We start from the raw sequence: 14096 nt of genomic DNA, 5'->3' as shown, positions 1-14096 counted from the left end.
TATAATTAGTCGAGATATCAAATCCAAAACATGAAGTAATATAATGATATCATTCAGTATACCTATTATAATTTCTTGTACTGTAACTTAAACTAAGAGGATCCTCTTAGCACTTATTTTTGCAAGGAATTGAGCTATTATTTATTAACGTGAATAAAATATTCTGAAGATAAGAATAAAATTATTAAAGAATACAATCTCTATATCGATGCACTGTACCCTATTTGTAATTTAATTTGCCGAAACATAAAAATTATGAATGTTGAGAATAAACTGATTACAATGAGATGGGCGATAAAATATTTCTTATTAAGAAAAAGTTGAAGTAAAATTTGTGAGGGAATGATTAGAAAATGGAGGCGAGTGAAGAATAGAATGAGACATTCTTCTCGAGAAGGAAAGAGAATAGGTATACACACAGAGAGCTCGGAGAATGGCAACAATATTTTATTGTGCAGTCTGGCACGTGAACACAGTGACATATGATCGCTGAGTCTGATACAGAATAGAAAAGGAAAAGGATGGCTGTTCATGCCGCTGCGCGCAGTGTTAGGCCGGGCAAGTAGACACTTGACGAGCGCGCGATTGTCGCGAGTCTCTCTCTCTCTCTCCCCTCTCTCTTAGAATTAGAGGTGATAACTCTTATATTCATAGGCCTCTACGGGTAAAGCGTTTATCAAACCGAAGGGTTCGGCGTCGTGCAGAGAGACCGGGTGGTGTGCCGCTGCAGTCGCAGCCGCGGTATTAGCCGCGTGCGCTGCCGCGGCCGCGGCATTGCTCTGTGCAGCTTGAGCGGCGTTGGCGGCCTTTTGTGCCGCAGCCTGCGTCGTCTCAAAGTCCAAACGGGCTGCCGCGAGTTGCTCGGCGATCGCCTCGGCACGTGCCTTAGCCTGGCCTACCATCGTCGTTTGCGCGGCCAGCTCGGCCGCGGCCTCGGCTGCCGCTTGCGCAGCATGCTCGGCAGTTGCTTGCGCCGCGTTCAACGCCGTCGTGATCACTTGCACTTGGTGCATCGCTTGTTGCGCCGCGTTCTTCGCAGCTGTGGCCGCCCGTTGAGCTTGCTGCAATTGTTGCTTCTCACCGTCCACCGCGACATGCGCATCCCTCGACTGTTGCTCCAGACCCATCACTATAATTTGCTTGCCGGCTAGGGCTGCAGCGGCAGTCGCCGCGGATTGCGCTGCTGCTTGAGCCAGGGTGTTTTTCGCTACGTACGCCGCCTGTCCAGCGGCCGCTGGTTGCTGATTCAATTGTGTGTGAGCTTGGTCAGCGGCTCCTACAATCAGAACACAGATATATGAATAACGTATAAAAATAAGACAAGGACGGATATAAATGTATCTAACCCTTAGCTATACTGGCCAAAGGACCACCCACGCTGTAACCAGGTCGGATGAGACTCGAACGATGACCACTCGCAGCGACTGCTATGACAGGCGCAGCTTCGACATAAGGACCATTTGACTCGATCAAACCTAGCGCGGATGCATCATGACCCGCGTAATCAAATTCATAACCATCGATCACTTCTTGATCGTGAATCTGCTTTTTAGTTTTAGTTTTGCCGCAGTACACGAGAGTCACATAAGCCAAAAACATCAACAAGATCTTCATGTTGAAACGTGAGATTTTAGTTGTGGTTAATGGATATCTGTAAAAAATGGGAAAAGTTTTATTTACCATTTCAATTAGTTTCTATAATTCATCAAAATTAATACATTTTCTCCAAATAGGTAAAGGTCTCTTGGTGTACCTATTTTATCTCATAATTGACTCGAAATCAAGTTACGTTATTGAATGAAAGGTGATTATTTCTTCTTTTTTCGTCGAGGACAATTTTCTACTACCTGTACATCGAAAATGTCTGATGGAAAAATGTGAAAAGTGTGGCGGTGCGGTTCAGATATCATTTACACTGGTTTGATTTCGTAATTGGTTTTTCTCCAGAAATACTCATTTCTTGGAGAATAAGAATTTCTTCCGAGTCTGCTCTACGACGTGCATGACTGCACGATGAGCTTGATTGATTGCTTCGAATCGATTCAAGTGTGAAGAAAGAGGACCATTGTCGCGACGATGATACGGTATTCAGTGTTGTATAATAATTGAACGCACCACTGCTGAATCGATCGATTGATCGGAGAAAGCGATACATAAAAACTATGACGCAACCGCAAAAGTGATCACCGATACGATAAGTATATATCTCTGGAAATAAGTCGTTTTTCAATCTATTTTGTGAAAAAAATATCAAATTAATTAAAGTTATAACTTTTACTTACTGTCAGTAACATCATAAAGACATTGAATTTATCTACGACCGTGACTAGCCATCGATTGATGAAATAGAGAAAAGTCATATTTTTTCATCTTATATTCTTTCTATATCAAAGGTGCTTTATTATTTATATTGAGGATCGAAATGTATGACCGTGTACCGACGTGCACGTGACGCATAACACACCGCCTTTCCAAGTGTCGCAACTATGCACCGCGATCGCTTAAAATCGGAAACCCGGTTTCGTCTCGCTCTGAAAAGCGCTCGTGCACGTCATTCATATCATGGGACGTATATCTCATACGAGACTTGATTGAATCTCTACCCATACAAATATCCAACTATCGGATAATCACACAGAGTAGTCGAAGCTATTTCTTTGCGACCATGACGAGAATTTTAATTTACGCTAATTAATCGAGTTCAAAATCGAGTTTAAACGATAATTACGATATGTACGCAAACACATCTAGACAACTATGCGTGCGCGTACGCACGTGTATCTATGTCAATGCTGCCATTTTTATGTTTACGTTTGTCCTTGAAATAAAATATTTTTCCATACCCTAGTTACATGTCCCTGTATTACGGAGGTATTTTGATTACGACACGACTTTGCATAAACTAAAAATCGATGCACTTGATTACATATTACACATTCGAGCGTGAGTCAAGTTTCAAGTGTGGGAAGATCCTTTCTATGGATCAATTGTTTTTGTCTCTTTCTCTCTTTCGCAACACATATGTATACACACACGTAGAATGAATGAACGAGGAAAAGGGGAGGGGAAAGAGACACATGTTTTGTATTAATTCGTATTTTAAAAATTTCATTATTTTCGGAAATTCAAAAGTGATTTATATGCAAACCGATATAAAATTGCATTGTACACAATAGATTTAGTCGACCTTAACGTGTTTAATAAATTAAAAATTAAAAATATACATGATTAGAAAATTAACGGCACACAGATCAAATATGTACACTGTCTACCATGGCCGGAGAATGACTCAATGAATTGCATTGTACACAGTATCAATAATGAAATTAGTAAAATTAATTGCAATGTGTAGGAATTTGTTAAAACATCCCTCGTATCTCTGTAATATGCAAGAAAAGGAGCATCCATTTTTTTTTATCAAAAGATAATTTTTTTTTTAATTATGATATATGTATATCATATAAATATTATAAATTATATGTGTTATCAGCAAACTCGTAAAATTATTAACAAATCAATACTAGCGTATAATGTTTTTATCATTGTTTTATTTCATCTACAACACAAGATTTAATCTACAAAATAATAAGAGGACAACATAATTACGTAACATTTATTTAATAAGAAATTTAGCATTAATTGAATGTAATTAGCCAATTGATTTATTGACTTATTTATTATATTAATAATATAATCATATTAGTATGAGCTGTTTATATATGAATGTTAAGCAGAGAGAGAGAGAGAGAGAGAGAGAGAGAGAGAGAGAGAGAGAGAGAGAGAGAGAGAGAGAGAGAGAGAAATGAGAGAAAACACAAGCGGATGTCAATAATGTATGCAATCGACTGAAAAAGTGTCTTATTCTAACAATTCGTTGAAAATTATTTCGGATTAAAAGAGAACGAAAAGACCATAAACTACTAAAGAAAAACTAGCAATTCAAGCAGTTCTTAGCTCTCAATGCATCTAGTGAAAATGAATAAGAATTTAGATTAACTTCTTTTATTATGTTTTCACAATTTATAACTAACAATCTGGTCGTATGCAATAATATATGTTAGGCAGATAAATAATAATTGATAAATATATCATAAAAATGTTTCAAAAATATGTAAAGATATCACGTGTAATTTGGATAAAAAACAATTTTGCCATTATTAATTCTAATTGAAGATATTTAAGTTTTACACAGATGGTTATAAAATATGTCTATGTATAAACACCAGGAATACTACAAGTGTCTACATTAAACAGACCACATAGGTATTTTGATTATACAAGTAAGTCATGTAAAATATTTTCTTGATTATGAAAGGAAATTTAAAATGAATCTTTATAATAATGGGTAAATATTATTTATGATAACTAAAAATTAAGAAGAGGCTGTATATGATACTATTTTTAAATGTTGAATTTTTGATTTACGTAAAATATTTTGATAAATTTTCCGTCTTTTTGAAATTACTCTTGTCGCGATATTTATTTTGAGTTATATACATTATTTCCAAGCAAACCACGAACACAGAAGAGATTTCTTGAGACAGTTAGTGAAGAATTTCTATACTTACTTGACAGCCGTGCCAGTCAAGCGCTTAGAGAATAGTTGTCCTTGCTCGAAGGAGTTGAGAACTGATACCAGTTACTCGTTCATCGGAGCTCTTATAGCTCCTGTCTAGTCCAGCTAATCTATAGTCACGGAAGGGATTGCAGACGTTCAAAATAGCGCCCTGCCAATATTCTTTTCCGCCTATTATGTTTCATTATGCGTGTCTCTCTCTCTCTTTCTCTCTCAAATATTATACCTACACTGCAATGTTTAAAGAAAATTGAGATAAACTTTCAAAATAAGCAATTGTTAATGAACTTACGCGTGTACAATAAAAAATTATATAATACATGTAAAAAAAAGTTGCGAGTAAAAACGCTGAATGAAAATGAAACACACACACACACATTTGAATTATAAGAATAATAAAGGTACCATCGTAATATGTTCCTGAAATACCTAACAAATGGTTGAATAGAACGATACTTGGTATCATTTTACTTAAAGCTTTATTTAAAATAGAAGCGCTACATGTTATGAAAGAGATTTAATTGATAGAACTTTTCAAATAAAATTATTTCAAATGATTTCTTACACCTGAATTTTTCTACTCTTTCAAAGCATATACATTATTTCCGCAATCCCTTGCAATTAATAAAAATTAATAAAATGATGACAAATCGCACGCGCGCACCTGCCAAGCGGTCATTGAAATTTGAACTTGTTATAGTTTCTACAATTGCGGTACAATGTAATGCTTACTTGTAGAGAGAACAGATTGTGTGGTTAGATATCGATTTCTATCCGCGAGATTCTTCGTGGGATTAAGGAAGTGTTGATTACGTAAAAGAATGTAAAAAGAGTACAGATCATATAAATTTGTTCTTTATCGCTGCGCTCAAAAATAGCCCAATATTTTCTTTCAAATATTTACCTCTATAATATATGTATGTATACATACTTGCACATGCATTGTACATACAAAGCACTGAATGTAAGTTGGAGAATAATATATAACTTCACACAACAATATCATGAAATATATCGAAAAAAAGGACTAATCATTTAGCCGTTTTCGTCATCAAATCAAGACATACATGGTGCGAATTTATATCGAATTTTATTACGATTGTTTGACGTGCATTCACTCGGCATAATGAATATTTTCCATATTTTTTATATCAGTGAGTACGAGTTTTATGATTAATTTTTTTGTTCATCATTTTATATTAAATAATTGACATTTCTACCATAACCAAAACGTCAATTTTTAGTCATACTGATGTTCGTAATATCCGATTGTGGACGGATTCATAAAGTCCCCATTAGTACGGTAAGTTTAACATATTTTTTTCTTTATAAACAATTTTTAATATATTAATAAAATTTAAATGTTGGCGTATACAAATTACGCTCGCACGAATGTGCATAATTGCTCATCTTAATTTATTATTGTGCATTGAGCTCTAAATTATTGTTAAAAAACTTTGTCAAATTCGAAAGACCCTGCTTTGTCTGTCATTTCAGTAATATTACAACAGCAGAATAGTTGATGTAGCAAAATATTCCATAATCAAATGGACGTTGTAATTAATATTTTTAATACAAGCACCAATTGTTGAAATACCACTAGAAAGGACATGTGAAATGTAGTAGTATTGTTTTCTGAAATAATTACAGAGTCAAAGAGACACGCGTCATGCTGAAAGCGCAAACTGTCGCGGCGTTTTACCGAATGCTTTACAGAAGAAAACTATTGAAAAAACGAGCAATATCGCACAAAAAGCCGCGCAGGAAGCGAAGGCCGCGTCTGAAGCGCAGAACATCGCTGGTCAGCAAGCAGCGCGTCAAGTACCTAATTATGTTATATTTCATTTAATTTCATTACAATGCATTTTGCTTTTGTATTTGTTCCCCTAGATACAAAAATAATCAAGAGAGCTAAGAGAATGTCACTCTTCCTAATTTCCTGTTAGATTTGCATCCATACGGATATTGTTGGATAAAAATTGAAATTATTGTGAAATTAGCGGCGCGCCAACAATTTGCGCAAACGTTTGTTAATTACATGTTAAGATTGGTATTTTGTTAAGGAAATTCGCTACATGTATACGTAATAGGTGAAGGCTCAACTGGCGGAGAAGGCGGTTCAAGCTGCGAAAGCCGCCGAGGCCGCCTTATCGGACAAGGAAACGATGGTCGAACAGCTGCGAGAGGAAGTGAAGGAGGCACGATCGGTTGTTCGAGAAGAAGCGTCTTCCCTGGAACAAGCGCAGGTTAACATCAACGCCGCGGTCCAAGCGGCACGGCAGTCACAAGATCAGGTATACGATAGGTAAAAGACGCACATTTCGAAGGATTCACGGATGTTTTTCCTTTCTTCTAATTTCTTTTTCATTAATATCTCAAACGCTTTCATCTTCTTTCGTTCCTCTATCGGTGTTTTGCCCTTCCCGAGCTTCTTTGCCACTATTCTACTACTGCCCTCTTCGCGAATATGTTTTGTCTTCTACAGCTTTCTCGAGGTATCGTTAAATAACACTCGCACTACAATCAAGTAAAGTACTAAACTTGATGAAAGTTGCGCTAGTGATATCATTAATGCGATCGGACAATGTTTGCTTGAAATCGATTTTGGTGGGATACAAACAATAGACATACAGTTACTAGGTGGGAGGTTTACTCTTTCGAATGAGCAACTTTTAATCTAACCCGTTTCTGTACAGGGACAACGACTCATCTAATTATTATTCATTTAAACACGTTTTTGCGATCAGACGTTGATATTGACCTTTTCTAGTTGTTAATTTTTCCTCCCTTGATTTCTTCAATTTCCTTATATTCTCTTGTTAATCCCACTTGGCGAAACTGATCGGTCATCACCGGCAGATGGTCGGCCTAATATTGAGTTGTAAATAATACCGCTATATTTGTCGAATCGCGTACCTATGTGGTCACAGCCGAGGATCATTAATTAGAATTATAGCAATCTTACTAATCAATTTAATTGCTATACGTATAAAATATGCATTATTGTAAAGAAATTTGTTGCATGAGATATTATTTGATTGACATTTACCGTGGTGAAAGAGAAAGGAGGCTTACAAATCACCAATTTGTACACATATATGATATCATTCTCTTCTTAAAGTGCTTATAAAACCATCTGTTTAATTAGACTTGTATTAAAATGAAAAATAGTACTTGGTTATTCTCTCTCATCGTCATCATCGTCATCATCGTCATCAGGTGCTACTATTGTATACGTATAGAATGGAGAATGTCCGCTCTCTTTAATATATTAAAGAAATGGCTCTTTTATGTTGATTGAATATCTTAAATAGAAAAGGATGAAAATGATTCCAGCAGTTTGCTGTGTTAAAAACTCCATTTTACATGTCTATAAAACGTTTATTACACAATAATGCTCAGTTATACAGAAATGTAGAAAGCGTTGATCCCATGTAGCCTGCAATTAACAATTTTCTGGAAATGCAGCTCAAGACATTGACGAATGCAGTACGTACAGCCAAATCGAATGCGGCGAACGCGCAAGCAGTCGCCAACGGGGCACAGAAATCGCTGCGAGAAAAAGAGGAATTACTGGAAGCGGCCAAGAGGCGAGTGGACGAGTTATCAAATCAATTACTAAGTGCTCGACAGGATCTTGCAAACACGAATCGCGCAGCGGCCAAAGCCAATGCTGCTGCACATGAGGCGAAGGCGAATGCTGCTAGGAATAAAAGAAGACTAGCACATCTCAGAAAGATGCGTGCGACGCGACTGGGTGTAGCACGAACTTCCTCTTAAGACACACACACACACTTGTCACAATTCTCACCAAATTATGTCAAATTATGTTACTAGCGAGATTAGCAAATTCGTCGTACGTTCTTAAAAATAATAACATTAATAATAACAACAATTATTACAACAATTACACAATTATACAACATATGATATTGCCAACAATGTTAATATAAGGGTGATCCGATTAATTTCTCTCCTTTGTTCTTTATTTCATATTCTTGATCAATATTTACCGTATATATTTTTGCAGTGTAAATTCCATTAATACATGATCGTAATCGTGATTCACGCGACATAGCAAATGTAAATATCATGATATTTTTAGTCAGCGCTGCAGAAATTTGCACATAATTTGCAGGAAGAAGAACTGACCTTATGCACGGAAACAAATACATCTTGATTTAAAATACAATATTTTTCTCCATTTATATTTGTAATTAATTAATAATTTCGGAAAACGTACATTTATGATGATGTTACAAATACTAAATGAAACAAAAATAATAAAATCATTGTCGAAGAAAGTTACAATTGTCTCTCGATGAGAAAAGATGAGTCAAATTTTTTATTATTTTTCTTAATAATTTTTAACGTAACATTGTATACGCGCTGACATTTACATTGAAATCGTGATATACATATATATTCAGTTCACCAAGTGAAGCGAGCGTCACGCTTCGGTTATCGCTTGCCTTTCTAGAACGCCGCAAATGCATCTCGTCCGCACCTTTGTCCATATGTTGCAATATCACAAACGCAATAGAATTGCGTACTCGTTATCTAATTTTAAAAAAAGCGCAAAAAAACTATTTGAATTATCGATGCTCGTACTTTGAACGATAATAACGAGTCCTTTTTTTTTAATTGCGATTTATCTCACACGCGGCAAAAAGACTTTCTCTCGGAATCCTTGATTTGTAAATCCTTGATTTATATTTAGCCCTTTCATAACGCTGTCGTCATATCAATCGTTGATTCGTATTTTTATTATCCAAGAAGATTGTATATATATATGTGTGTGTAGACAATTAAATATGATGCGGTGAATTTTTAAGGCTACTTGAAGATTTAAAAGCAAAAGGCTTTTTAAGCAGACATTCTTCTTGCGTTGTCTCTAATTGAGATTTATCTCAAAGTGAGCGGTCGCAAAGTGTCATTAAAAGCTAATTGTTACAACAAATTCGATGTTGTTGTCAGTATTCAATTGTACAAAATTTCTCAAAATAAGCATGTGCCAGTTGCCAAGTCATTTATTTTGAAGATAATATATTTACAGAGTTTAATATGTTTGTTATAGGAGTGATATTGTATCAGTATAGAATAAAGTGAACACGAAAAAAGATTAATAAGAAAGAAGAAAGACGATTACAATAGCATAGGCTAAATTTCTTCCCATTCTTCCTTCATTTAAATCAAAATCTTTGTAGTTATTAATGAAATCAGTTTGATCCCGGACAAAAAGTTGATTTTCCTCAGGTCGCAACCGCTCTCACGTTAGGGTAATACTTTCACTCGAAATCCTTCGATTATGCTTAAACATGGCATTGTTATGCGATATTATCACGCGAATCACTCTTAGTAATTTGCAAGGCCAATTCATTGCCCAAGGCATTTGTGAATGAACGAGGCGGGTCAAAGATTTTTTCAATGCACCAAATATGCACGGTCTATTACCTTGGGCGGGGTTAACACCAACTCTAATGATATGCAATTAAGTTATAGGACGTAAGGCGTAATAAGGAAACGTTCAACGAACGAATGCCAATTGAACTTAATCAACAACCTAAGTTAATTTAGTTAAATATTATTTCGCAAATATATAGAACACGCAAAGTTATTCAAAGTAAGTTAAATAATTGATTTCTTCTTGTTGCTGTAGTTGCTGATTTGATTATAATAAATGTAGGTTAAATTTCAATTTAAGTAAATTCTTAATGATCGCACACAATGATACACACACGTGTACAGTTTAATAGACATTTGTTAGACGTTTGAATTAATTAATTGCATAATGCAATTGCAATTGCATAATGAATCGAGTGACGTAGGCATGGTATCGTGTTAATATATGCATTGTCTAGAAACACTACTTTGAACATTAGTTCCGCCTATACAGCCAATCACTTCGTTGCTATTCAAAGCCATTCACTCGAGAATACTTAACGATTTCTGAGCAATGATAAGCGCGCGGGCACAGATACGAACATATATCTCATGCTTAAGTTGATATAAATCGCAGATCCTATACTTTTATAATTCACTACCGGCATGTTGTCAATTTTACCACTCTGTTTTATATATATTATTAACATGTATGTAGAGAGAGAGAGAGAGAGAGAGAGAGAGAGAGAGCCATTTGTTTTGCATTTCTTTTAAAATTATGAGCATACATTCTGTGTCGAATTTTAAATTAATCCTTATTTATAAAAATTTCTATTAGACATTATCACATTTCACTTCTTTTAACTAAATTTATAAAGAAATTGTTATATTAAACAGAAATGGTTAAAATTGATTATAAAATATTATAAATAAATTAATTCTTATTATTAGAAAATATAGAATTTAATAGAACTGTTAATGAAAATTTCTACAATGAATTCATTGCAACACATCAAAAGATATCGCGGCTTTGAAACACTTAAAAACTGTGGAATAGTGTAGAAAATCACTTTTCGAGTACGAAGCTCTTCCCGTTTAATTATTAAAATTAATGGTTAAAAGTTGACGCGATATATTTATAGTATCCCTTGGGTAATATGTTTGCGCGAGTTAAATGCAGCTTAAATAAAGATGGTGGTAGATAAACTGTCGCCGATAGGAAGAATTTGTCTTTGAAACACGAAAAACTCACGTTACGATGTTTCGCAGAGAAAGCTCGATAAGAGGGACAAGTTGCTCGAGGAAGCAAAGAATAGAGTTGACATGTTGCAGACACCGTATTTTACGGCGTGTCACAAATGAGCTGACTAAAACGATATCTATTTTCTTTGCTCCAATATATTATATTTTTAATAATATATGTATATACTATTATAGCAGGTAACACAAATAAATAAGAAAAATGTAATACTATTTGCAAATATTTCATCTTTAAAAGAGGAGATACCTGTATTATGAGGTAAGGCTACTAACAATAAGATAGTAAAGTTTCTGCTAAACTAATATGCGCCAGTTGGTTCCACCATCAACTTATTTCTCTTGGAGTGAAAACTATTTAGTGAAAAATTCATTGTTCGATCGTGCGTGTAGTCGTTATGAAAAAAGATTTAAGAAATTGAAGTTCTATTGAGGTGAGTGTTTTTAGACTTTGTGTATTATGTAATAAATAAATATTTGGCAATAAATTCTACGTGCAGCGATAGAGTAAGATTGTATTAAAGCGGGAAAATACTTTAGTTGTAGAGATTAGATTTGGTGATCGCAAAACCGCAAGGCGTGCGGCTTGTACACTATATGTATAATAGGATATTCAGCTGGCACTCGTACAAAATAATATATGCTCGAGTGTTAGCTATCGCGAGCAGGTAGCTGTTAATAAAAATAATACATAAATCCAAGCAACACCACCAGCAAAACGACAAACTTCCGTGATTCAGATTAAAAATATTTAAGTTTCTTTATTATAAAATATATTTGTACTTTATAAACATTTAATAAACTTCTAATTGTAATACTTTAGTAGCAATTTCTCGGGGTACCTCATATTACGAGCTCACTTTTTCGATTTCGCGTAAAGTTTATTTTTCATATTTTTCTAATTAAATAAATAATAATTGAATTGAATTTCAGCATTAAATTTCTTTTAAAATAAGCTATTATATTTTTAAATATTCAGCGTAAAATTCTTTTCAATTAATTAATGCAAATTATTAATTTCAGCCGATTATTAATTGTTGTTTTATCTACAGTCGAAAACCATAATCTTGTTGCAATTTGAGTCGTGCTAGTATTCATTCATTGAGAGATGGAGACACATGCATGAATCTGTATTCCTGGTTACTGTGATTTGAATCTAATTGTAAGCACTTGTAGGTACCACTTTGCGGTACTCCGGTACTACAATAGGCTAAGATTCTACGGTTTACACTATACTCCTAAGGGAATTAATAAAAAAGGAAAACGTATCTGTATTATAATTCCAAGTAGGCAATATCACAAAGCCTTTTTGCAAATAGTCAAAATCTTATATTTTTATAGCCTTATTTTTTTATTGCTATTTCTCGGAATATATTTAAGACAAAATTTAAGATTAGGCGACCTGTCATGCTTTATTCCGCTTTTTAATAAAAAGCTAATACTTTCAACAAACTGATATGTTATTTAAATTAATGTCGTATAAATCAATTATATGTATGACACAATAAATTATTGTGTTTCGTCTTAAATTAGAATTATGTTACCTAATAAAGTGATCATTCATTTAACTATACACATAATATTAGAGTATTAGAGTTGCGAATAAATCTACTTCCTTTCTTATACTTTCGTATCCTATTTGTTGAAAACTATATTGCTGATTAATTTATAGGTTGAAATTGATAAAGCATTCATAAATGCAGAAACGTGACTTATTATTCGGTGCAAATTGTTTTGTATTACGTTTTGGCCTAAATTAATTCCTCCTGTCGCGTTCGCTGTAATTACCCTTCGAACTACATACATTCTCTAAAAATCTCTACAAATGATATATTCTTAAATACAGTATGTTTATTTAAGCACTTATTTTTAATAAGGCTCCATAAATGTACAATTTGTTACCATTACAAACATACCTAGAATTTATTTTCTCATATCTCACACAATCATCATCTAATGACACTACAAGTTGGACCTGAGCCTGCTCTAGATTTGAACTTGGTCGTGACTCCTCTTATAGATATGTAGGACAGTTTAACACCGATTCCGAACAGCTCGATAGGGGGATGTTTATTCAAGAGTTTCTTAAAAATTTCGAGATAGAATTTGTTTTCTAACAGTAGGTAGGTGTTGTCAATCTATTGTTTAACTCCTAATCTGGAGAGCCATACATCTCGGTGGTTGCCGCAGAAATGGTCTGTTCAATGGGCCTCATGGCATTTGACCACATGCCATACGCCGACTAGAATCTATTGATTGCACTTGAAAAGGGCCAATACCCATGGCCGAATCGGATTATTCAACCTATTTGCTAACTAATTGCTTGAAAACATATTGCCTTACGAGAACAATGCAAATATAAAAATCATGCGTGAGGATGTTATTTTCTTTTTATTAAATCGTGTGTATGTATCATTCATAAATCCTAAATCACACAATTTTCAGAATAAATCGATAAAATAACGAACTTTCAAAGCACTGATATAATTGGTACGTAATTTTAGGACGGACGGCTCTTGTATGTTATATGGTAGAATCCATTATGCGATAGAGAGAAGAAATTTTGTCTCGTAATGATTTATGTCATTTACATCATTCTTTTACTTTTAATTAAAGAGTATACCTAAGTTTTCTCAGAAGCTTATTAAAATACGTGTAACGCTGGATAAATCTCTTGTTCGTTTCTTTCGACTTTTTTCCTGAGAATCAAATCAAGATCAACAATGATCATACGTGTGAGCAACGTAATTTGTTGTAGTACTATTGCTATATTGTTGAAGAATATAATAATATAATAGGAATAAATAACGTACACACAAGCGTCTCATTTATTATATTATTTGTGTGTGTGTATAAATATGTAGAAGTAAAATGTGCTCGT

General features: G+C 34.4%; 2 protein-coding genes across 3 annotated transcripts; one reads left to right on the top strand and one right to left on the bottom strand.

Moving 5' to 3' along the window:
* Positions 1-325: 325 nt before the first annotated feature.
* LOC105563506 (late embryogenesis abundant protein, group 3-like) lies at positions 326-5176 on the bottom strand. The gene is made up of 3 exons (XM_012015141.1): positions 4569-5176; positions 1347-1651; positions 326-1276 (listed from the first exon to the last, which is right to left on the bottom strand). The coding sequence occupies exons 2-3, from the start codon at positions 1612-1614 to the stop codon at positions 627-629; spliced, it is 918 nt and encodes a 305-aa protein (XP_011870531.1). The 5' UTR covers positions 1615-1651; positions 4569-5176; the 3' UTR covers positions 326-626.
* On the top strand, positions 2118-9208 carry LOC105563507. 2 transcript variants are annotated; one of them, XM_012015142.1, is made up of 5 exons: positions 2118-2198; positions 5821-5879; positions 6227-6397; positions 6667-6870; positions 8045-9208. In XM_012015142.1, the coding sequence occupies exons 2-5, from the start codon at positions 5829-5831 to the stop codon at positions 8354-8356; spliced, it is 738 nt and encodes a 245-aa protein (XP_011870532.1). In that variant the 5' UTR covers positions 2118-2198; positions 5821-5828; the 3' UTR covers positions 8357-9208. The 2 variants fall into 2 exon arrangements, with proteins under 2 accessions (XP_011870532.1, XP_011870533.1); XM_012015143.1 differs by lacking the exon at positions 2118-2198 and having other exon boundaries at positions 5751-5879.
* The last annotated feature ends 4888 nt before the right edge of the window (positions 9209-14096 follow it).

Source organism: Vollenhovia emeryi, unplaced genomic scaffold, assembly GCF_000949405.1.
Source record: "Vollenhovia emeryi isolate VEMERY1.0 unplaced genomic scaffold, V.emery_V1.0 DF939175.1, whole genome shotgun sequence".
NCBI lineage: Eukaryota > Metazoa > Arthropoda > Insecta > Hymenoptera > Formicidae > Vollenhovia > Vollenhovia emeryi.
This window is presented reverse-complemented; position numbering and strand designations above follow the sequence as displayed.